Below are 24,403 nucleotides of genomic sequence, written 5' to 3' on the forward strand. Positions count from 1 at the left end.
AGACTGTTACCTCCAATTAGCCAGCAAAAAGCCCAAAGTTAGGAGCGCCTGCCTTCAGTGAAAAAGCTAAGCAAAGGGGCCAAGCCCTAATGCCAGCACCAAAAAAAGAAAAATCACTTATCAGTCATTTCTCACCCAGCCTCTCCTATACAGACCTGGTACACAGGCCAAAGGTCTGTCTCCAAGATGCATCCACAGAAAAGAAACGGCGTGACTGTCCTGGTTTTCTGGATTGAACCCAGAATTAGGTGAATCTCATAATTCAGTTTAGGGATAATGTAACCTTGAGGGGGGGGGGGACAGGGAGCAGAGGTTATTGTGTACAATGACCTACTGTGATAAATTCTGCACCTGGAGACTCAGGCTTTAAATCCGAATATCGAATCCCCGAACCACCCGAGGAGAGAAAACGTTTGTGGCCGGTGTGGTTATCTAGGTCTCAGACCGGGGCGCAGGAAGCCGGGGAAACAAGTACCACCGCACCTGCTTCCCTCCATCTCCCAGCGGGCGCCGTGGGGAGCTCGACTTCGCAGCATTTCCTTCCCTTCCAGTACCGGGCCAGGGCTCGGGCTGGATCCAGCGGAGCCTAACCGTGTAGATTTCACCGCGCCTGCACTCGGGTCCTGCCACCACTCGGACCTGAACGGCTTCTGGTACCAATCGGGGCGGCAGTAGTGGGAGGAGTAAGAGGAACGTGAAAGGCACTGGCAGTGAGGACGCCCCAGACCTAACTGCCGCCCATCACTGCGTAGCCTTGGTCAGGTCAGTCTGTGTCAGGGGCCGCAGGGGACCGGCACGCGCTCAGGTCCCAGCCTCTCCGACCCCGCCTCCTAACTGGACGGGGTGGAGCCAAGCTGCCTCCAGCCGGGCGGCCTTCGCCCCGGGAGCCTGGGCACAGCGGCCGAGGGGGCGGGCTCGAACGCGGCCTGTGGGCGGGGCCAAGGGCCCGGCGCCTTTTTGCGCGCCGGCGCAGGAAGGGCAGTGCCCACCCCGCAGGTCCCCCGCTTGGGGCCGGGGCGGGCGCCTGGCAACGCCCCGCCCCGTCCGGCCCCCCGGGCCGCGGCCGGAGCCGGCCCCCCGGCATGGCTTGGCAGGGCTGGCCCGCGCCCTGGCTGTGGGTCTCGGGCGGCGGGCTGCTGCTGCTCGCCCTGGTCCTGCTCGTGAGTCCCCGCAGTGGCCGTGCGCGGCGGGGCCTTCGCGGCCTGCTCATGACGCGCAGCCAGCGGCTGCTCTTCCGAATCGGGTGAGTGCCCGGGCTGGCCCCGGGGCGCTCGGGGAGTGGGCTTCGGGGCCCCGCGCCGGAGAGGCCCTGCGTGTGGTGGGGAGGGATGGAGGCCTGGGAGGGGAGCCGCCAGGGAAGGGGCGTGAGGGGACCGCGGGAGACCGAGGCCCGGCCAGTGCGGGAGTCGGGCTGAGGTCCGCACGCCCGAGGGCACGCGGGGGGCGGGGGCTGGACGGGGAGGAACGTCCCAACCCCTCTCCCCGAAACCCAGGTCCCCACCGCTTCAGGTAGGTGCTGTCCCAAGGAAGAGTTCCGACCCCATCCCGTGGCTCACCGGCCCCTTCCTCTCTACCCCCGACCCGGGCGCTCAAAGCCCCAGGCTGTGAACTCTGACCCTTCGACAGCCTGGGTTGTGGGGAGGACTTTTTCCCTCCAGACGCCCCCCTCTCCTCTGCCCCTTCCTGCCCAGCCTCAGGCTAGTCTGGCTTTCAGCCCTGTTCCACCCCACACGAAGAGAGGAAAGGAAGGAGCCCGGGGGAGGTGGGCTTCTGAGGGCCTCTGTTCCCCTTCCTTCTTTGGGGGAAGCGGGGAGATGGAGGTGTGGGGCGGCACGGGGAATTCTGGGAGCCCTAACCACAGGCCAGGCTGCCAGCGAGGCCAAGCCTGGATGTTTCTTGAACTTCAGAAAAGACATGCCTGGGGCATGGTGTGGTGGGGAGATCACTCCTCAGAGCACCCCAAATATTCCTCAAGTTTCACACTCAGTCTACAAAATACAGATATAAAGGCCTTCTTGAGCCAAACATACAAAAAGTAACTTCTAATACTGATCCAAGCGAGTTACTATTGTTTTAAAAAAAAAACAGTAACAAATGAATTTGCAATACAGTAATACCTTTTATTTTGGCTTCTTAGTTTTTGCTTCTGAGACCAAACCCAGGCCTCATACATGCCAAGCATGCACCAGACCGTTGTAGATACCGCTAGCGCTAGATTTGGGTAGTTGTTGTTTTGTTTTTTTAATTCTCACCACATTTCTGGGAATTTTGCTGCTCTATTGGAGAGGGAATTTTAAACCTACTTCTAGAATCCAGTATGGTAAGTGTGAAGTGACACAGGTGGCCCAAGGAAGTGGAAAATAGAAATTTCCATGAGGGACTAGAACCAGAATTCCTGAGATCAGAATGCCTAGGGTCATGGTGCCAGAATCATTAGAGTTTGCATATTCCTCAAACTTAGGGGTTGGAGTTTCCAAACTTGATGTTCAAGAGCTTCTTCAGAAATCAGTATTTTCTATGAGTTTTCTTTGTCTTGATTTTAAGGTTGCTTGGGAATCAGCTTCCCAAATTTACAGAGCAGAAGGGTGTGCCTGGAGTCAGAATTCCAGACTTGGAAACAATCAGCCCAGTCCCTTGGGGAGGGGCTATGGGTCACTGAGGGAGACAGGGGTACTAGCAGGAAATGGGTGGGAAGTGTGCAGTGTTGACACTAGTGATGCCTTCAGCCTGCAGGAAGTTTGGATGGGGTGGGGAGCACATGGACACCCCCAACCTGAAAAGATGGCTGAGAGGATCACAAATAAAGGTTCTACATGTTTGTAGAGGTGATGAGAATCCTCAGCAACGGCTGGGAGATTAAGCTGCTTTTTTTCAATATTAATGATAACGCCTTGTTGTTGTTACTAAGGATAATCTTAGAAAAGCCTTTCCACAAATGTACCCACTATCATTTGGGGCTGGGAATAATTGGGCTTTACCTAGGGTACATCCAGATGAGGCTGAGGTTAGAGACAAGCTTTCAGGGCTCCTGGAAGATGGGGTGTGTGCAGTAGCTAAGTGCATAGTTTGTGGGGTTGCTGGACAGTCAGCATTTGAATCCTGGCATTGTTGCATCAGAGCCGTGTGACTCCACACACATCACCTTTCTGTGCCCCCATTGTGTGCCCCTGTCAGATGTCCCGTGGGGTCCTGCGAGGTGAAATCAGGCTGCACTCACAGAAAGTGCTCAGGAAATGTTGGCCAGTGCTCATGCTGCAGCTTAGGGTAGTTGGGAAGGAGGAACATGGCCAGCTTCCTTCTGGAGTTGCCTTCCACAACTGTCCTCCAAGTTTATTCCACTCCCACCCATCAGAAAATAACACACACCTCTATCTGTTCAGTAACACCTGTTCTGGATTGAGGGATTATGAGATCACAGGCAGGAGCCCCATGGGTTGGGGATGTAAGTAGGGGCCCATAGTATGACTGGATAGAGTCCAGGAGAGCCTTACAGTACCTGGAGAGCCTTGACAGGGGTGTTGGATTCCCCCTGTGTGCCCTCTGCTTCATTCCTTGATCTCCCGTCTTCCCCTTTGCCTTCTCAGTGGTAGTAAAGAGAGCCTGTCCACTGTGGGGAGGGGAGTAGGTCCTGCATGGGGGTCTCGAAGGGCTGGGAATGTCCCTAAGTCCTGAGCCTGAGGGAATCTTCCCTGCCTCCACCAGCTGTCCCTGGGGGGAGACCTGTCTAGGCTAGAGAAGCCCACTGGCTCCATGTCAGATGGCAGAAGCCTTGACCTGAGGTTTGTAGAGTAGGGGACTCCATTCTCATGGCCTGAAGGTCAGGACAAGCAGTGATCTGAGCCATCTCCAACACAGCCTGGCTAGAAGAATGCAGAATCCCTTTCTTCCTTTCTTTCCATGGGCCTTGGTGTTCCTACAGCAGCCTCTTAGCCTCCCTGCTCTCCCAACTAACCCATTTTCCCCCTGTGCTGCCTAGTTGGTCTCAAAGCCTGGCTTTGAGCTGGTGTCCTCATCCTAAGCCATACTGCATATAGAACAAAGCCAGCAACCTCTCTTAGGCCTTTGCGGCCTTCCTGCACTCCTCTCCTACACCTGCCCGCGTCTGTCTCCCCCAGGCCCTGGACTCTTTCTCTACTTGTGTCTAATCCGTCAGATCCTCCTTGCTCTCTGTGTCTCTACAAGTCACATTCTATCACATCTTCTAAGGTCACCCTTGGGTCAGCCAGCTTGTCTCTTGCCTGCCACTTACACTGGCCACTGCCTCCTGTCTTGGTACCCCTAGGTATTCTCAACAATTCTAGTCAACCCCGTCTTTGGCCCTTGCTCCCTTGCTTTCCCTTCCTTTGATCTAGGCTCATATTTGTTAGAGGGGCCTATCCTGACCGTCCGTCCCCCCCCCCAGCACATCCCTGTCCCCTCTATCCCTCCATCCCGCCTTCTTACTCTTCACGGAACATGTTGCCACATGACATGACATACTGGATGTTTGTGTTTCTCCTCTTCCCACTGGAATATGGCCCCACAAGGGAAGAAACGTCTGACTATTTCATTCTTGCCTCCAGAACAGTGTGTGGCACATAGCCCTTACTAAATGTTTTTGAATGAATGAATAGCTCTGCCCAGGTGCCTTGTCGTCTATGAAGCTGGTCCAGCCTCCTCAGTCCAAATTCATCTCTCTCTCCTCTGGGGTGGCTTGCCATCTTCCCCCTCTTGGAGCCCTCGGTGCAGGTCTATCTCCGCCTGGTCTCCCACAGGCCTGCCCAAGGGAATGGGCTGGGTCAGGAGCATCTGGGATTAGGATGAGGAAAAAGAGGGAAAAGCCAAAAGAAACCAAACCCAGGAGCCTTGGAGATCAGGTAGCTAAGGAAGCACAGGCAAGGAGACAGCTTGCCTAGGCCTCCAGCTTAGGATGAGGCTCATCAGAGGGACTGCCAGTGCTTACTGTACCTCCTGTCCTGCAGAGAAGTAGGCCAGCAATCACTCTAAAAGATGGGTGTCCTGCAGAGTACTTGAAAGACTGGGGAAGAGCTGGCCTGGCATGGTCTCCAACCTCTGCTCCAACCTCTTTCTTATCGACTTCTTATGGGTCTGGGAAAGTGACTCCCAGGCAAGCTGGTGCTGCAGGGGCAGGCCTGTAATCCCAGCACACCTTTGAACTCAAGTTCAAGGTCAGCCTGAGCTACACAGCAAGTTCCAGTCTCAAAATAAAACACAAAAACAGCAAAATAAAATAGGTGCTGGTGCTCCTGCCTGTAATTTTAGTTACTCAGAAGCCAAAATCTGAGGATCACGGTTAGACGCTAGCCCAGGCAGAAACATCCATGAGACTTTTATCTCCAATTAAGCACCAAACAAGCTGGAAGTAGAGGTATGGGTCAAGTGCTAGAGCTCTAGACTTGAGTCAGAAAGCTAAAGGATAGTGCCTAATAGACCCTGGGTTCAAGCCCATAGAGAGAATGTGGCTTCTCTGGTATCTGAGGCAGAGCCTCCAGCGTTATGGGAGACAGGTTGTGTGGGACAGCTGAGGAGTCTTCTGTTACTATTACCGGTCAGATAAAAAGTCTTCAAACCAAGTCCTGGCTCAAAGCACTTGTCCACTAACGTAGGCTTGCCTGTTGGGGTAGAGTGGAGTCTGGTGCCCCAGTGGGGTCAGGGACTATGTAGAGGGAGAAGGGGAGGCCGGATGAGGTGACCTGGCAATGGGGTTTCCCAGTCATTGCGCCGGAGGCAGAACCCCCTTTCTGCTGCTCCCCAGCCCTGGCTGGCCTGAGTGGGCCCTGGGCCCAGTGGTGCAGACACTTGGAAGCCCTCCAGAGTCTCTCAGGACTGCCTGAGGGAGGAGGGGAAGGGGAAGAAGAGCTCCATTGTGTGTTTTCTACTGCAGGTCAGAGGAGAGGCTGGGGCTTCGGCCTCGCTGGCCTCACTGTCCCCAGCTGTCCCACACAACCTGTCTCCCATAACGCTGGAGGCTCTGCCTCACATACCAGAGAAGCCACATTCTCTCTCAGTGAGGCAGGGAGGAGGTGTGCTGTGACCCCACGCTTGGAGACAGACACTCAGGCCACAGCTCTGACCCCACAGGGAGGGCCCCAGGGACAGGCCATCACCCACACCCGCCTTGTCACACAGGGTGGTTTTTCTGTATCCTATCTGGGTCCCAGAGGGCTAACTAAACAATTTGATTTCCGTTTTGGTGAGGTGATGGTGGGTAGTTGCGGGCCCCAGCACTGCTGAATTGGAAGTCAGGGATGGGGATATAGTGGTAGAGTATTCACCCATCATGTGCTAGTCCCCGGGTTCAAATCTAGCACCAAAGTCCAGGAAGCAAGGGAGGACAGAGAGAAGGCCAGAGTTGTCTTATTCCAGGGGCTCCCCAGTGGATCAACCTAATGCAGGTGGGTAGCACCCACTCTGAGAAGCACTGTCCTAAACCTCAGCTAGTAACCATGCCCGGGGGACCCCAGAGCAGGATTCACATCCGGCCTGAGGTGTCAGCATCACCTTGTGAATCATGTGAACTCTTGGAGGGTTGAACACTCTGTTTTATAGAAAAGAAACACTTCTGTTGCCCTCTTGTGCCCAACAATTGAAGAAAAGCTATGTATCTGGTAATGGCTCCACAAACAGGGGCCAAGGGCTGGAAGTAACTCTGAAGAGCTTACCCAGCATGCGCTAGACTGGGGATTCCATCCACAGCTTCTCCCCACACCCCCATAGAAAAAGGAAAAGAAGGAAGGAAGAGGGAGAAGGAGAAGGGAAGGAGGAAGAGAGAAAAGAAAGGGAAGAACCAGAGGCTATTACAAGGGCCAGTGGCATCCCAGCTAGGTGAGGTGGGGGTCAGTAATAGGACACAGCTTCCTCCTAGTTACCTCTTCTCTAGGCTGTTTCTTTTTCTAAATTCTCTTCTCCATCTGGCTCCCATGGATGCCCTGCAGCCACCAACCCACCAACAATCCAGGATCAGGAGTCACAAAGCCTTGTTTTGAAAGGGGCCATCAAGAGTCCTTGATCAGGGGTCATATCCTAAAACCCCTGGGTCTCTTCCCCCCTACAGTTGTCTACAAAATATTGTTTGTGTTGTAAGTAGTTCAGGGCGAGGACTCAGAGTGATCGCTTGACCCTGGAGGTCCTGGAGGTCATGCCTCTTCCAGTTACTGTAATGACCCTAACTTTAGTCCCTCAGACGAATGGGGGTAGCTCCCAAATAGCTCGTCTCATCCAGCCCTCTCATTTGAGTGGGTGGTTTGTGGGCTTCAGGTCTGGCTGCCAAGGATGAATCTCTGCTTAACAACTCAGGCCTCTGTGATCCTGAGCAAGGCCCTTCCTACTGACCAGGAGTGGGAGGGGGTGGCTAGAGCCCCTGGGTTTATTTTGAGGATAACTTCAGATAATTAGGACTTGCTCATAGATGGAGGTAAAAATAAAATAAATAAAAAAGGCCATGGCACGGGTGATTGTTAAAGATGAGACAGTAAGTCACAGCAAGGCTAAGGGACTGGCCATGACTCCGTTTCCAGTGCTCCTTCCATCTGCTCAGGCCCTGGCTGCAGACCAGAGGATGTTGAGATTTTGTGCCCCAGTGACAGTACCCGCCCATGCCCCTGGATCTGGGTGACCTGCTTGGCAGAGCACCCTGCTTGCCTAGGTCTGCCAAGGCAGTAGGGAGTGGGGAGGGAGATGGGGAGCAGGTGGGCAAGGAAGGGAGGAGAGGAGAGGGGTGGAGAGAGCATCAATTGAGCAAGATGCCCCACTGAGCCTCCCCAGATCTACCAGCCTGATGACTGTACCAGCTGTAAGCTGGGCCCCTCCCAGCCTCCCCTAATGGCTCGCCAGCTTTTCTTCAGCTGTGCCAGTGCTGAGAGCTCCTTGGGGGTGGGGGCTATGGGGTGGCGAGGAACTGGTGGGAGCCTGCTGGCCTTAGGTCAGACACTGCCCAGGGGGGGAGTGCAGTAGAAGTGACAGCACAGGTGAGGGACGGGGGCTGCATACCCTGCAGAGAAAGGAGGTTTTCAGGGCCACAGCTCCCAGGAAACAGGTGTGGACTGAACCCTGGACAGCCATAGAGAAGCCTGGATTTCCCCAGGCAGGGAGGGCTGCCAGCACAAAGGCATGACACAAAGAGAATGGTTTTGAGTTCTCTGTTTTCCAAGAGCCAGGCGCCGGTGGCTCACGCCTGTAATCCTAGCTACTGAGGAGCCTGAGACCTGAGGATCATGGTTCAAAGCCAGCCCGGGGAAGGAATAGTCCATGAGACTCTTATCTCCAATAAACCACCAGAAAATTGGAAGTGGCGCTGTGGCTCAAGTGGTAAAGGGCTAGCCTTGAGCTGAAGAGCTGAGGGACAGTGGCCCAGGCCCGCGTTCAAGCCCCATGACAGACCAAAAAAAAAAAACCAAAAAACCGCTCATATGTGCTTGGTAAGGGCTCTACCACTGAACTACACATCAACCCTGAAAATTAATTTTGGTATTGGGGCTTGAACTGAGGGCATATGCTTTTTCACTCAAGGCTAGCGCTTTACTATGTGAGCTCCATTTCCAGCTTTTTGGTAATTAGAGATAGGAGCCTCATGGACTTTTCCTACTCACTCTGGCTTTGAACTACGATTCTCAGATTGCAGCCTCTTGAATAGCTAGGATTATAGGCATGAACCACCAGCACCTGGCAACCCTGAAATTTAAATAAGTTAGTGCAAGCTAGATATAATACAGCAGTCCTGCCTAGTTCTGAAGGCTCTTGCTTACAATCCTAGCTGATCAGGAGGCTGAGATAAAGGGGTCACTGTTCAAAGCTAGCCTGGGCAGGAAAGTCTGTGAGACTCTTATCTCCAGTTAACTACCAGAAAACCAGAAGTGGAGCTGTGGCTCAAAGTAGTAGATAAGGCTTTTGCCTTATCTCCTAAGAAGGCCACCCCACAGCTTAAGAAATAAAGCTTCAGACAGTGCTAAAGGCCGGGCATCTCTGCTGGGTTGGATGGGACTGTCCTCAGCTGCCCTGTCCTTTTCCCACATGTTGCCGTCTCCAGATGGTACATGTCATGGTTTCTGCATGCACTGGCATTTTTAGTAAATGTTGTCACATTGTTTTTGCGTCATGATGTGTGTTTGAACCTGGGGCATGTTGAGACCTGTCATTCTACCAGACTGTGTAATTATCCCCAGTCTGTATGTACATGGTGTGGCTTACTTATACACTCCGTTGTTTAGGGAGTTTTCACCCTTTCACAGTGGGGAACACAGAGTGTTCACTGGGCTGCAGGGGAGGGGAGGAGGATGTGTCTGTGTACAAAGGGCCTGTGTGAGGGCTGGGAAGGTGGCTCAGTGGTAGAGCGCTTGCTTTGCGTGCATGGGGCCCTGAGTTCGATTCCTCAGCACCACATAAGCAAAAAGAAGAAAAAAGCCGGAAGTGGCGCTGTGGCTCAAGTGGTAGAGCGCTAGCCTTGAACTGAAGAGCTGAAGGACAGTGCCCAGGCCCAGAGTTCAGGACCCACGACCGGACCTCAAAGGGCCTGTGTGGGAGTTGGACTCCTGAGCCCTGGGAGCTGTGGCTGGCTTTTGAGCAGGAGCTGTTCTAGGTCAGATGTGGTGTGCTGGAGGCTTACATTTCTGCCTGTGGCTTACAGTTTGGATTGGGTGAAAAGTGGCTCTTGTGATGAGGCCTGGGGGCATGCTCCTAGCACTTCTCCCCTGGTGTGCGGGCCGGATGCCCCTGAGACCTTGAGGGCTAAAAGGGAATCAGACCTTTCCCAGATAAGAGGAGCTGACCCTGGCGCTCTGAGCTGGCAGATGCGGAGTTGAGCCCAGCAACAGAGTCATGTGGAAGTCATGACCAGCCAGGTCAGCTGCCCTGAGCAACGGGGTTCTCCCTGAGGCCCCTCCCTCTCTCCTGCTCAGCCCTATCTTTCCCTCTGCTGGAGCCAGACATCAGGCTGTATCCTAGCTAGCCACTTAATGCTCACCACCACCCCTACCTTCTCCCCCAGCAACCCCTGGAGCCCAGGCCCTGCCTTCCGGGTGACTGTACCCTGTCTACCTTCCCCTCTGACTGACTGCCTTTCAGAGCATCCTCTACTCAGCAGCCTTTAGCAGGGGAAGGCAGACCCTGAACTTCCCTGAGAGCCCACTACAGGCTTCCACCCCTCCAGCCTATGGCTAGGTTTCTGGCCTCCTCCGCACCCCCAGCTGGGCCTGCTTGGTCACCCGCTGCCCCTCTGCCAAGACTCCAAGGCTGATCACACTGGTGGTTCATGCCGGTCATCCTAGCTACTTAGGAAGCTGAGATCTGATTATCTTGGTTAGAAGCCAGCCCAGGCAGGAAAGTCTGTGAGACTCATAGCTCCAATTATCCATCAAAAAGCCAGAGTAGAGCTGTAGTGTTGGGTCTTTGTCTGTCTTCATGCAGCTGCTCGCCCGTTCAATCAGAGGCAGTGGGGAGTCAAACCAAGGTTTATTAACATGGAGCATGTCCTTTTTAAAGCAAAAGACTGTGTGGGAGGGGAGGAAATGGGACCAACCAATCACTGTAAAGGCCACACCTTATCATGCACCTATAAACAACCATGAGTTGTTTATACACTGAACCTAAACAAATCCGACTCTGCCCACTCAACTTCCTCTCAGGGCCATCTTTGCTACCTGTGTTCCCCACAGATTTCCCCACACTGTAGCTCAAGTGGTAGAGCACCAGCCTCGACTGAATAAAACTAAGGGGCAGCATTCAGACCCTGAGCTCAAGTCCCTTATCCTGGCACAAAACAAAAACAAGGCCTACTAGAATGGGTCACACCCCTACCTGCCTGGGCCACCCAGTAGTGCATACAACAGGTCCCATCTCTTGCTTTCCAGCTCTGATAGCTCCTCTGAGGTCTTCCCTGGACACTCTGCCTATGGTCAACCCCTTCCTTTCTGGCTACTCTCATCTACCCCAGCTTGAGTTAACTCATGGTGTGTGATTTATGTTTGCTGGTTTAATGTCTGTTAGTCTCTCACTTTTTCAGGACACAAGCTCCTCCAGGCAAGGAACTATTTGCCTTGTTTTCTGTCTGCTTTTTGTGCCCATCGAGTGCAGTAAACATTTTCCAAATAAAGAGAGCCGAAGAGAAATGCCTTGGTTACAGCAGCCTTCTTAAGCATGATCCCTGCCCTCAGTCCTGCCCTTTGTTAGGTGACAAACCCAAAGCACACTGTATGATTCTGAGGAGGAAGCCAAGCACTGGTGGCTCGCCCCTTTAATCCTAACTACTCAGGAGGCTGAGATCTGAGAATCAAGGTTTACAAAAAAGCCAGCCCATGTAGACAAATCCCAAAGACTCTTATCTTCATGGTACCAGCAAAGTGCCAGAAGTGGAGATATGGCTCAAGTGCTAGAGTACCAGCTTTGAGATGAAAAGGCCAAGTGAAAGCAGGAGGTTCTGAGTTCAAGCCCCTGTACTGGTGGTGGTGGTGGTGGTGTGTGTGTGTGTACACATGTATAAACATACACACACAGATTCCAACAAGGGAGGCTGGGCATTTCTCAGTCCTTCCTAGACACAGGCAACCATGTTCCAGCAGCTGTGCAGACACCTAGCTGAATTCAGGAAGAAAATACCATTTGCTAAAAAACCCTTCTACCTCCCAGCTCTGACTTACTATGTGTCAGTCTTCACATGGTCCCTAATCAGAGTATGGCCATTTTGTAGAGGAGGAACCTTCTCATAGTTTGCCCAGAGCACAGGGCAGGATGGCCATGGCTGGAGCCCCGATCTTTCTCCTGCCAGAATACCTAAGATGTCTTTTCTTTTTTTTTAAATCTTCTTTGCTAGTTCTGGGGCTTAAACTCAGGGCCTGGCCACTCTCCCTGGGCTCCTTTTTGCTCAAGGCAAGCATTCTACCATGTGAGCCACAGCACCACTTCCAGCTTTTTCTGCTTATGTGATACTGAGGAATCAAACCCAGGGCTTCTTGCATGCTAGACAAGCAATCAACTAAGCCATATTCCCAGCCCCAATCCCTGAGATGTCTAAGAGCTGACACAGAAAAGAAACAGGATGGAACAGGATTCTGAGAGGGCTGCAAAATAGTGTCAAGAACAAAGAATAAAACTGTTTTATTTCATTATATTATTAAACTTTTCATTTTTAAATAACTTTAAACTTGCCAAAATTGGGCTGGGAATGTGGCTTAGTGGTAGAGTGCTTGCACACACACACACACACACACACACACACAAAACCATAAACTTGGGCTGGGAAGGTGGCTCAGTGGTAGAGCACTTGCCTTACATGCAGGAGGCCCTGGGTTTGATTCCTCAGCACCACATAAGCAGAAGAAAAAAAAAAAGCCGGAAGTGGTGCTGTGGTTCAAATGGTAGAGTGCTAGCCTTGAGCTGAAGAGCTGAGGGACAGCACCCAGGCCCAGATATTCAGGCCCCACGACCAGACCCAAAAACAAAAAACCATAAACTTGCCAAAATAGCACAAAGAAATCTCATGTACCCTTGGCCCAGGTCCCCCAAGTGCTAATATCTTTTATAGTCATGCGCAGTCAAATTAGCTGGGCACTGGTTGCTCACACCTATAATCCTAGCAACTCAGGAGGCTAAGGTCTGAGAACCGAGGTTCAAAGCCAGACAGGGCAGACAAATCTGTGAGACTCTTAACTCTAATTAACCAGAAAAAATCTAGAAGTGGAGGTGTGATTCAAGTGGTAGAGCACTAACTGTGAATGAAAAACAGCTCCAGGCCAAGAGTTCAAGCCCCAATATAAGCAAGTGCATGTGTGTGCACGCACACACACACTTAGCATGAAACTTTTAACTACTCTCAGACCTTATTAAAAATCTTTAGCTTTTCCATTTATGTTCTTTTGCTAGTCTAGAGTCCAACTAGGGCCCACCGTGTTTAATCTAGTATCCTCCCATCTGGGACAATTCCTCAGTCTGTCTGGCATGGTTAGGAGCACTGGCCAGATTTTTTTTTCCCCAGTCCTGGGGCTTAAACTCAGGACCTGGGCTCTGTCCCTGAGCCTCTCTGTGCTCAAGGCTAACATTCTACCACTTGAGCCACAGCACTTCCGGCCTTTTCTATTTATGTGGTTCTGAGGAATCGAACCCAGGGTTTCATGCATGCTAGGTAAATACTCTATTGCTCAGCCACATTTGCAATCCTGGCCCGATGTTTTTGTAGCATGGCCCTCAAGCTGGATTTGAGTTTTTCTCATTAATAAATTACGGTTGTGCGTTTTTGGTGTGCATACCACAGAAGTGAAGTAGTGCCTTCCTCTGTGTGTCATATCAAGAGGTAAATGATGTCTCTATCTGTGTGTGTATATTTATAAAACTGCTAATTAATTTTTTTGTGGTATGGGGAATGGAACTGGTACTCATACCTGCTGGGCAAGCAACTGCAAGGGAGCTACACTCTCAGACCTGAGATTAACCTTGGCCACTGATTTCAGATGAAGTCAGCCAGGTTTCTCAGCTGCTGGCTAACTAATCTCTTCAGGAGATACTTTGAAATTATTCAGATATCCTCTTTCTTATCCTAGGTGGGTGACTTGCCCAGTTTCCAGATGTTAAACTCTCAGTGCTGTATGTTCAGAACAGGGTAAGAAAGGGAAGCTCAGATGGTCTGGAAGGCTTTCTGGAGGAGGGGGGGTTAGACATAGGACAGAACCTAAGCAGGAAAGGGAAGAAGAGTACCCCAGCTAAAGGGACTTGCTCAAGAGAAGACATGCAGGCCAAGATGCCCGGGCTCTGGTGTCCTCTGGCTGTTCTGCAGATCCTTCAGGCTTTTGGGGCTCAGAACCATGTGGGCAAGAGGCAGCTGGCAGGGGCTGGGAAGTGGCTCAGTGGTAGAGCACTTGCCTTGCATGCCTGAGGCCCTGGGTTCGATTCCTCAGCACCACGTAAACAAAAAGAAAAAAGCCGGAAGTGGCGCTGCGACTCAAGTGATAGAGCGCTAGCCTTGAGCTGAAGAGCTGAGGGACAGCGTCCAGGCCCAGAGTTCAGGCCCCACGACCGGACCCCCCCACCCCCAAAAAAAGAGGCAGCTGGCATATGAGCCATCTGAGCTTAGCTCTTTCTCCAGCCTAGAAAAGGTTTGCTGTCTTCATAATAGCTCACAACCTTGCATTTGTCCACTGTTGTAGAACAGATGCCAGGAGGGCAGCAAGCTTGTCTATTTTAGTCTTGCTCTCCAGAACTGCCTACTGCTCAGCCTCAGTGACTGGTTGGAGAGAGAATGAAAGAGGAAGAAAGTAGCCCTGTGTTCATCATGACAGAAAAATCTCTCGTGACACACACTTCTTCCACTCAATCTGCTCTGTCTGTCCTCTCCAAGAGAGTTGCAAAGACTCAAGGCACATTTGGAACAATTTTTGCAATTTTAATATGTCTTTGGGGGGGGCAGTAATTGGTCATGGGTCTTGAACTCTGGGCCTGGGCGTTGTCCCTGAGCTCTTCAGCTCAATGTACTCTACTGCTTGAGCTTAGGAATAGAACGCAGGGCCTCATGCTTATGAGGCAAGCACTCTACCACTGAGCCACCTTCTCAGCCCCTTTAATATGTCCTTAAGTTTATATGGCTAGTTCTTGTGTATCTGCTCCCCCTCCCCCTTTTTGATAGTATTTTCTTTTTCTTTTTTGTTGGTCGTGGGCCTGGGAGCTGTCCCTGAGTTCTTCAGCTAAAGGCAAGTGCTCTACCACTTGAGCCATGGTATCACTTCTGGTTTTCTGGTGGACTAATTGGAGATAAGAGTCTCACGGACTTTCCTGCCCAAGCTGGCTTTGAGCCAGGCTGGCTTTGAACCGTGATCCTCAGATCTCAACCTCCTGAGTAGCTAGGATTACAGGCACGAGCCACTGGCACCTGGCCTAACCCCTGAGTTTAAGCCCCACAACTGAGACACACACACACACACACACTCACACAGAACTGAGGCTTAGCTCAGAGTGAGAGCTATGGGTTAAAAAGCTAAGTGAGAATATGAGTTCTGACCCCAATGCCGGCACCAAAAAAAAAGAAGGAAAGAAAAGAAAGTACAAAATAAAACAAACAAAACACCTGAGTGTTTGATCATATGGGCAATTTTTTTTTAAGTTGGGGAAGATAATTTTTCCCCCCAATCCTGGGGCTTGAACTTAAGGCTTGGGCACTGTCCCTGAACTTCTTTTGCTCAAGGCTAGCACTCTACCACTGAAGTCACTTCCAGCTTTTCCTGTGTATGTGGTACTGAGGAATCAAACCTAGGGCTTCATGCATGCTAGGCAAGCACTCTACCACTAAGCCACCTTCCCAGCCCTGGGGAGGATAATCTTATTCTTGAACCATAGGGATCTTTTAGAGTCCCCCTTTATCCTACTAACCCTCCCTCCACTCTGTTACATGCTCATAATAATAATAATAATAAAATATAGACATGCAAAGGAACCATTCAGGATCCAGTGGGGGTGAGGGGTCACTCAGAGGTAGAGTGCTTGCCTAGGGTATACATGAGGCCCTGGGTTCTGTCCTCAGCATGAAGGTATTTTCACCAATGAAGACCACTTTGAAGAATGCAGTTTCTTTTCCATATCGATGCATCAAAATATAATGTTTTTCTGGTCCTGGTCTTGAACTCTGGGCCTGGGTGTTGTCCCTGAGCTTTTTTGCTTAAGGCTAGTACTCTACGAATTAAGCCACAGCTTAACTTCTGGCTTTTTGTGGTTAATTGGATATGAGTCTCACAGACATTCCTGCCCTTGCTGGCTTTGAACCTGAGTAGTTAGGATTATAGACATGAGCCACTGGCATATAGCATGATCTTTTTCTTAACAAAAAAGGACTTTCAACTATAATTTTTAATTGTTATTATAAAGGTGATGTACAGAGGGGTTACAGTTACATGATTCAAGTAAAGAGTATATTTTTCTTCTGTTCCTACCCACAGTTGTATTGTTTATTTTTAGCATAGTGTCTAGTGAGTACCACTGCTGCGTTTGTTCACCCTTTGTCCCTCCATTTCTGTGCTTCCTCTTACCCTCCCAAAGACAGACAGACAAACAAGACAAAGAAGAAAGAAAGAAAGAAAAACAGCAACAAAGAATAAGACTCTTGTTTCCATTTCCTGGAGTCCATTTCAATAAATGTTATATGATCAGGTGAACATAGGCATTACACCTTTGTGTTCCTTTCCTAAGAGCATCCTTCTTTGGTCTCACTATGCCTGAAGACCTGTATAATTTATCATGTCCCAGTGTATTTTAGATCTGGCTTCCACATATGAGAAAAAAAAATGCACCGTTTGCCTCTCTGAGCTTGGCTTACCTCACTTAACATGATTATTCTAGGTCCATCCATTTCCCTGCAAATGACCAAATATTATTCTTTCCAATGCTGTGTAAAATTCCATTGTGCATAGGTACATTGGATCTACTCATTTATTGTAGGGCACTGGGGCTGTTTCCATAACTTAGCTATTGTGAATAGTGCAGCAGTAAACATGGATGTAAGGGTCCTTACGGTATCCTTGCTTGTAATGTTCTGGGTAGATGCCCAGGTGTGGTATGGCTGGGTTGCTTCAACAGTTTTTGCAATCTCATCATGGACATTTAAGTTTCATTCAATCCTCTCATTCCCTTCCTTCTTCTCTGTCTGTGTCCCCCCACAACCTCTCATCCTCTCTCACTCTTTTGTGCCCATAGTGAGGCTTGAACTCAGGCCCTCCTGCCTTTACTTAGTTTTTTTCCATTCAGCTCTCGCATTCTCCCACTTGACCCACACCTTCACTTCCAGCTTTTTGCTAGTTAACTGGAGATGATAGTATCTGATTTGTTTGCCCATGCTAGCTTTGAATGCAGTGTTCAGATTTCAGCCTCCTAAGTAGCTGGAATTAGAAACATGAGCTATATTGGCACCCAGCTCAGATCTCTCTCTCCTCTCCCTCCCCCCCTCTCCCTGTGTCTCTGTCTCTCTCAGCATAATTTAGTTGTACAAAGGGATTTTTTTTTTTGGTCATGGGGCTTGAACTCTGGGCCTGGGTGTTATCCCTCCGCTCTTCAGCTCAAGGCTAGTGCTCTACCACTTGAGCCACAGTATCAATGAGTGGTTTCTTGGAGATAAGAGTCTCATAGACTTTCCTGCCCGAGCTGGCTTTGAACTGTGATCCTCAGATCTCAGCCTCCTAAGTAGCTAGGATTACAGGCCTGAGCCACTGGCACCCGGCCAGGGATTGCTTTATGATATATCTCATTGGCTGTCTCTGCTGCACTAACTTCGTTACAACACAGCATACAAAGCATTAACACGTTCCTGCCGACTCACCAGCGGTGCTCACCTTCAGTTCTTCCACCTGGCTGGTCTTTCCCTCCCACTCACCTCATCTGTCCTTTCTGCTTGGACATATCACCTCCTCACAGAGACTCCCTTTCCTTGTGCCTTGTATAGAAAAAAGCAGCCCTGTCTTTATTCTCTTTTTTTTTTCCTGCCTTGTTTGTTCATTTGTACTGGTTTATATCCTGCCTCCCCTACTTAGAACAATGGGCACAGCGTCCAGCCAACAGCCGGTCCTTAATAAACATTGCTGGGGAAATGAAAGTATGAGGGGCTGAGTTGGAAACTGAATGAAAAATAGAGGGCCTATGAGAAAAGGACACAGGATGCAAGGATGATTACCAATGCTAGTACAGGAGCCCATGGAGCCCAGGGCGATGGGTAAATTTTAGCCAGTTCTTTACTGCCACATCCTCATGGGAATCTACTTGGTTTGAGCCAAATTGCAGAAGACATCAGCTAAATCAGCTAGACTTTGTCTAAGGGGCAAAGCCATCCTCCCTCTCCTATACTTACTCTCTCTCTCTCCCTCCCTTCCCCTCTCCCTCTCCTTCTCCCTCTCCCTCTCCTTCTCTCTCTTTCATCTCTTCATCTTCTTTCTCCTCCTCCTCCTCCTCCTCCTCCTCCCCTCCTCCTCCTCCTCCTCCACTCTACCTTTGTATCTCAGGATGCCTTATGTTGTTTTCTGACTGGCTTGGATATAATTCTAGATACTAACTCAATCCCATCCCTGCCTCAGTTTCTCTTCTGTGAGGCAAGAGTCCAAGGCCGCTTCTTCCAGTGCTGACAGGGCTAAGCTACAGGATGTGTGAGGCCCAGTGGAAAGTGAGAGCCAGGCCTTTGTACTGAGCAGGCGAGCAGTAGGCGCACAGGAGGTAACAGTGGAAGTGTATGGACGCAGGGTGGCTTGCAGGCACCACGGGGTCTAGAGAGCTGAAGGTGGGCTGACCCCAGACTGTCCGCCCTCAGGTACAGCCTGTACACCCGCACCTGGCTTGGATACCTCTTCTACCGACAGCAGCTGCGCAGGGCTCGGAATCGCTACCCCAAAGGCCACTCCAAAACCCAGCCCCGCCTCTTCAATGGTGAGCATGGCTGGCCCAGGCCCACCTCCCAGCCCCTGTCCTCTGCTTGCCCACCCGCTGGGCTCCCGGCCCACAGCCTCTCTGTGTGCCTCTATCCCCAGGAGTGAAGGTGCTTCCCATCCCTGTCCTCTCCGACAACTACAGCTACCTCATCATTGACACCCAGGCCCGGCTGGCTGTGGCTGTGGACCCCTCAGATCCTCGGGCTGTGCAGGTGAGAGGAGAGCTGGGTGGGGGGCATCTGGAGTGACCTTTGGGAACTGGCAACTCCCCTGAACAGAGGGCTTGACCCTGGTTCTCTGCCCATGGATGTGCCCTTCTGTGTGCATGCACACCCAGTAGCTACCTAAACATGACCTGGGGGAGGGGTGTGGTTTGGGGGCTAGAGTCAGAGGCACAGACCATAGAGGCTGGGATGGGGGTGCTGGCTCAGGACTGTGGATCTACTCAGTTTCCAGGCTGTCTCTCACCCTCTTCAGTTCCCCCCTGCCCTCACATTAAGCCATCTTTCTTCGCTGTTTCTTTCTTTCTCTGTTTTCCTTACACAGTGCTGAGAATGAACCCAGGGCCTTAGCTTACGAGGCAAGCAGTGGACCACTAAGCGTCACCCTCAGCTCCTTTTCTTATTTCTGCATGTGACTCTCTCCTCCCACCTCCCCGTCCTCACCCATGTCCCACCTCCTTCCCCATTCATTGTCTGGCTCCATCTCCCCCGTCTCTTTTCATCTTTCCCTGTTCCCCACCCAGCCTACCCGCCCATCCCCTTCTGCGTCTGTCCTCATCAGATCCAGCTCCCAGACTCAATACCTCCTCTCTCCCCCAGGCTTCCATTGAAAAGGAAGGAGTTACCTTGGTTGCCATACTCTGCACCCACAAACACTGGTAAGGGGATGGCTCCAGGTGCAGGCCGTCTTCTCTGGCCCACCCAGCCTGAGCTGGAGAGGCTTGCGTGGGGTGGGGAGGAGAAAATCAAGGTTGTGCGACCACCGCCTTCATGAAGTCATCTGGAGGTGAAGGGGGTGTCCCTACCACACTCACTCAGCTGCAGAGCCCCAGAGGCGGGCAGGGAGGTCACGTAGCTTCCACTCGAGGGAATGCCTATGTGTGCTAGGCGTGTGCACCCATCAGGGAAACTCCAAGTCTATTATGGGAGACAACCCTGAGTGAAGAGATCTCCCAGTCGTGCACATAGAAGTGGAGGTGATACCAGGTTCAGGGGAAGGGCACCAGAGACTATGGTCAGCTCCACTGGAAGAATTTGAGGGTGGCTAGCGCTGAGAATCTGGACTGATCAGATGGCATCAGCCAGGTGGGGGTTGGAGGAGTTGAGAGAATGACATTCTGGGCAAGGGAACAGCAGGAATAAAGGCTCAGAGAGGCTCTAAGGAAGACAGAGTCTCAACTACAGTTGCTCCTTGAAGCCCCCATTTCTGCTGCCCTGCAGGGACCACAGTGGAGGGAACCGGGACCTCAGCCGGCGGCACCGAGACTGCCGGGTGTATGGGAGCCCTCAGGATGGCATCCCCTACCTCACCCAGTAAGTCCTTCACCCAGGAAGAGCCACCCTCCTGGGCCCTGTGTCACTTCTCCAGCTTCAGTTAAGTCCTGCAGAGTATCCATCAGCAGCCGGGTCTTGGCAGACCTCCTTCCTGGTCCTTAGCACATGTCAGCGCACATGACTGAGTGAGAACTTCCTAGCCCCAACAGGCCAGCCTCAGTTCCCAGAACAGTAAAAGAGAAGCATTAGATCTCAGACCAGGGGTGGGAAGGTGGCTCAGTGGTAGAGTGCTTGCCTTTCATGCATGAGCCCCTGGGTTCAATTCCTCAGCACCACATAAGCAGAAAAAGCCGGAAGTGGTGCTGTGGCTCAAATGGTAGAACAGTAGCCTTGAGCTGAAGAGCTGAGGGACAGTGCCCAGGCCTAGAGTTCAGGCCCCATGACTGACCAAAAAAAAAAAGTAGATCCCAGACCACAGGCATTGGTACCTTCTTCCTGGAGTGGAAACCCAACCAGTGAGTCATCAGCCCCAGGCCTAGAGTGGGAGCAGGATCAATGTGTGCAAGCTGGAGTTCCCTTCCACTGTTGCTTTGCCCAGCCCCCTGTGTCATCAAGATGTGGTCAGCGTTGGACGGCTCCAGATCCGGGCCCTGGCCACCCCTGGCCACACACAAGGCCATCTGGTCTACCTGCTGGATGGGGAGCCCTATAAGGGTCCCTCTTGCCTCTTCTCAGGGGACCTACTCTTCCTCTCTGGCTGTGGTAAGTTCCCCTAAAAGAGACAGCAGTGGGGACTGGAAGGACAGGCAGAGTCCCATGCATGGAAACACTGGTTTCAATGCTGACATTACTACAGCAGGCTCTTCCTTCTGTGTCACCTGACTGTGTTTTTATGTCCTCAAGATTTCATAGGATGGGACTGGGAATGTGGCTTGGTGGTAGAGTGCTTGCCTAGTACTCATGAAGCCCTGGGTTCCATTGCTCAGTACCTCATAAACAGAAAAGATCAGAAGTGGTGCTGTGGCTCAAGTGGTAGAGTGCTAGCCTTAAGCACAAGAGAGGCTCAGGGACAGCACCCAGGCCCTGAGTTGAAGCCCCAGAACTGGCAAAAAAAAAAAGGAAGGAAGGAGTAAGCTGGGCACTAGTGGCTCACACCTGTAATCCTAGCTACTTCTAAGGCTGAGATCCGAGGATCACAGTTTGAAGCAAGCCCAGTTAACCACCAGAAAACTGGAAGTGGAGCTCTGGCTCAAGTGGTAGAGCAACAGCCTTAAGCAAAAAAGTTCAGGGACAGTGCTCAGGCCCCTGAGTTCAAGCCCCAGGAGTCCACACACACACACACACACACACACACACGCACACACGCACGCACGCGCACACACACACACACACACAGCAGATGTCTGGGGATGGCAGATAGGATGCAGTGGAAGGGCAGATGGCCAACCAGAGCTGCCCAAGCTGTTTTTCTCCTTTGTATTGTGTCATCCTTGCATCCCGGACTCCTCACAGGACGGACCTTTGAGGGCACTGCAGAGACCATGCTGAGCTCACTGGACACTGTGCTGGGCTTGGGGGATGATACACTGCTGTGGCCTGGTGAGTTCCCCTTCTCCCCAGCTCTGTGGCCTGCCTGGCACCTCACTCTCCCAGAAACCAAGCCAACCCCGTTGCTGGCCCAGAGGAGCCCCGCCCCACTGCTAGGCATTAGGGGGAGCAGCCGCCATCCTTCCTTCCTTCTGGGCTGTAGTCCTGGCTCTAGGATGCTTCTTGTCATTCATGCCACTGTCCCCACCAGCCATCCAGTCCTCTATCTCTTAGGAGCCCTGCAGGACCCAGCATGTCAGACCCCAAAGCAAAAAACAGCTTCTACTCTGAGAAGACAGTCCACTCTGCATGCTGTCTGTTGCCTTGTGTTTACTTCTTTAAAACATTCACAGATATCTCCTCAGAGCATATATCCTTTCATTCAGCAAACCCTTTATGTACCAGGCCCCATCCTCAGCAATGGAAACATAACATTCACATTGGTGTCCAGTCCCATTACTGTTTTCCCCATTTACCAAACAAGAAACTGTGGCTTAAATAGGTACTAGGATTTGGCTGGCCTACAGGGTGGCCTCCCAGCTCCAAAGCTAGGTTTTGCCCTGAACTGCCTTGCACTCTTTCCCACCCGCTAACTTGTGGGCCTAGTTGGAGAAGCAGCTTAGGTGGTCAGAGTTCTCCTGGGAGTCTGCCCTCCTCCAGGATTGCGAGGAACCCCTTCTGACCTGGCCACTCATCCTTCTGTGCCCTGCCTCCCTGCCTCTCTGGCTGTGGCTAGGTCATGAGTATGCGGAGGAGAACCTGGGCTTCGCAGGCGTGGTGGAGCCAGAGAACCTGGCCCGGGAGAGGAAGATGCAGTGGGTGCAGAGGCAGCGGATGGAGCGCAAGAGCACGGTGCGAGCTCTGGACAGGGCCTGGCACGCCCCTGGTCCAGCTGGGCCTGGGCCTGTGGGTGCCTCCCAAAGCTTTGGGCCAGCCAAGTCTGAAATCCTGGGTGGAGTTGGGGCAGGCTTGCCTGCGTTGGGTCCCTTTCCCATCTTCTGTCCACCCAGCCTGGTGCCTCTTGCTCTGCAGTGCCCATCCACCCTGGGAGAGGAGCGTTCCTACAACCCGTTCCTGAGGACCCACTGCCTGGCACTACAGGAGGCTCTGGGGCCAGGCCCAGGTCCCACTGGTGATGGCGATGATGGCTGCTCCCGAGCCCAGCTGCTAGAGGAGCTCCGTCGGCTAAAGGATACACACAAGAGCAAATGATACCCTCCCCCCCCCCCCCCCCGCCCGGCCCTGCCCACCCCTGTGGTAGGGAGCTCACCCACCGCCCGCACCTTGCTGTCCTTCTCATCACTAACACCACTGCCCCCATTGGCGCCCACTGCAGGCACCGTTCCCCCACAGTGCTCAGGGGGAAGGGAGGGCTAAGACCACCACATGGAGAGGAGGAGGCTGGAAGTTCCCACAGAGTGAGGCTGCGTCATCAGGGGAAAGAGGAAAGGGACATCTCCAGACCCCACTAAGGAGAAGGGTCCTCCTCCCTCCCCCTCTCCTAGGACAGCACAAAGACATGGCGGCTGCTGTTGGCTCCTCCTCAGGGGGCCTCACTGCCACCATGGCAGCAAGAGCCATAACCAGGGAGGAGTCCATCTGCCTTTCCCCACCTAGGGATGGGGGAGAAACCTGCTTCCAAAGTGGCCTAAGCCTCAGGAAAGTGGTCACCAACAGGGGCAGCCAGAGACTGGGTGACTGAGCCCCTGCCCCCATCCCCAAGGCCCTCACCCTCCCTCCCTGCCAAGGCATTCCAGGCAGAGCCATTCCTAACACACAAGGGCTGGAATCTTGGCTCTGGCCAATCCCTGCCTCAGTGTCTCCCTTGCAGTTTGGAAGGGGGAGGATCCTGGTTGCCAAGGAGACTCCAGATGCTGGGATACAGAGCCTGACAGTCTTGAAAGCCACATACCCTCCATGCACACATCTGGCCTGAGTGTGCCCTGGCCTCTGCCCCTAGGCTGGGCCATAGAAGCCCGCCTTTCTAGGGGAGAGAGAGCCACTGTCCTCTTGGGCCCACGCAGCTTCTCCTTTCGTCCCCCGTTCTTAGGAATTTCTGCCTGCCTTCTTCTATCTAAAGTAATCTCTCTTACATTCTTCTCGGCTCTTTTTCCTTTTGAGTTAGTAAAGATTTATTTTTTCACCCTGGCATTTTTCTGGCTCCTTTTTATTGCCAAGTTCCCGTTGGATCTTGGGCCCTATCCTCACTGAGAGGATGGAGCTCTGGACAGCAGAATGCAGAAATCAGAAATATGGGAGCTCAAGCAAGTGACAGCTTCCAGGAACTCCCAGCCCTGGCCCTTCTCCTCTCCTCCTCCAGCTCGGTTTCTCCTCTGGTCTTGATTCCTTTTGGAGAGATCACCATGTGGGAAGCCTTTGGTCCTCAAGCAGGCATACCTTGGGTCAGCCCCAAACCTTTGTCTTCCTGGGTCAGAGCCTTCCCCTGGACTCCACTCACCTCTGGTGACCTTCTGAGATGCCCCTGCCCTCAGTTTCCTTCCTCATCTGGCCTCTGATGACCTCTCCAGCTCCAGCTCTGGAACTCACTCTAGCAATACCACCAGACTAGTTAGCGTCCCTCGCTGCTGAGACACGCACTTTTTTGCCTCTGTGCCTTCGCTCATGCTGTTTCTTCAGGCTGGAATGCCTTCCCGCTCCTGCCTCCTCTGCCTGGCAAAGCCCCCTCATCTCTCCTAGCCCCTCCCCCAGGAAGGCACCCCACACCCCTCCCCCCTCCAGGCTACCTCTGCACTTTGTAAATGCTTCTCTCTTGTGGCACTTATCACACACACCCTGTTTTACTTGTTTACATGTTTGTCTCCCCTTCTAGACTGTGAATCCTTAAGGGCATGGACTGTACCTTCTGCATCTCTCTCTATTTCTGCGCCTAGCACGGTGCCTGGCACACAGTAGGCGCTCAATAAATGTTGAATGAATGATTTA

The 24,403-nt window shown here is 52.2% G+C and overlaps 1 protein-coding gene across 1 annotated transcript; it reads left to right on the forward strand.

The window, feature by feature from the left end:
* The first annotated feature begins 1,067 nt into the window (after positions 1-1,067).
* Positions 1,068-24,403, forward strand: Pnkd (paroxysmal nonkinesigenic dyskinesia). The gene is made up of 9 exons (XM_013009596.1): positions 1,068-1,243; positions 18,260-18,375; positions 18,477-18,589; positions 19,199-19,257; positions 19,820-19,912; positions 20,472-20,635; positions 21,386-21,472; positions 22,197-22,312; positions 22,493-24,403. Exons 1-9 carry the CDS (start codon positions 1,083-1,085, stop codon positions 22,670-22,672), a joined length of 1,089 nt encoding a protein of 362 aa, XP_012865050.1. The 5' UTR covers positions 1,068-1,082; the 3' UTR covers positions 22,673-24,403.

The sequence above is a fragment of the Dipodomys ordii genome, unplaced genomic scaffold, assembly GCF_000151885.1.
Source record: "Dipodomys ordii isolate 6190 unplaced genomic scaffold, Dord_2.0 Scaffold1, whole genome shotgun sequence".
Lineage (NCBI taxonomy): Eukaryota > Metazoa > Chordata > Mammalia > Rodentia > Heteromyidae > Dipodomys > Dipodomys ordii.

Excerpts from the sequence above, each read along its gene's own strand:
- Pnkd (XM_013009596.1), top strand. The coding sequence starts at position 1,083 with ATGGCTTGGCAGGGCTGGCCCGCGCCCTGGCTGTGGGTCTCGGGCGGC. Across the intron at positions 1,244-18,259 it reads CGGCTGCTCTTCCGAATCGG|GTACAGCCTGTACACCCGCA; the intron begins GTGAGTGCCCGG and ends GTCCGCCCTCAG. Across the intron at positions 19,258-19,819 it reads CTCTGCACCCACAAACACTG|GGACCACAGTGGAGGGAACC; the intron begins GTAAGGGGATGG and ends GCTGCCCTGCAG.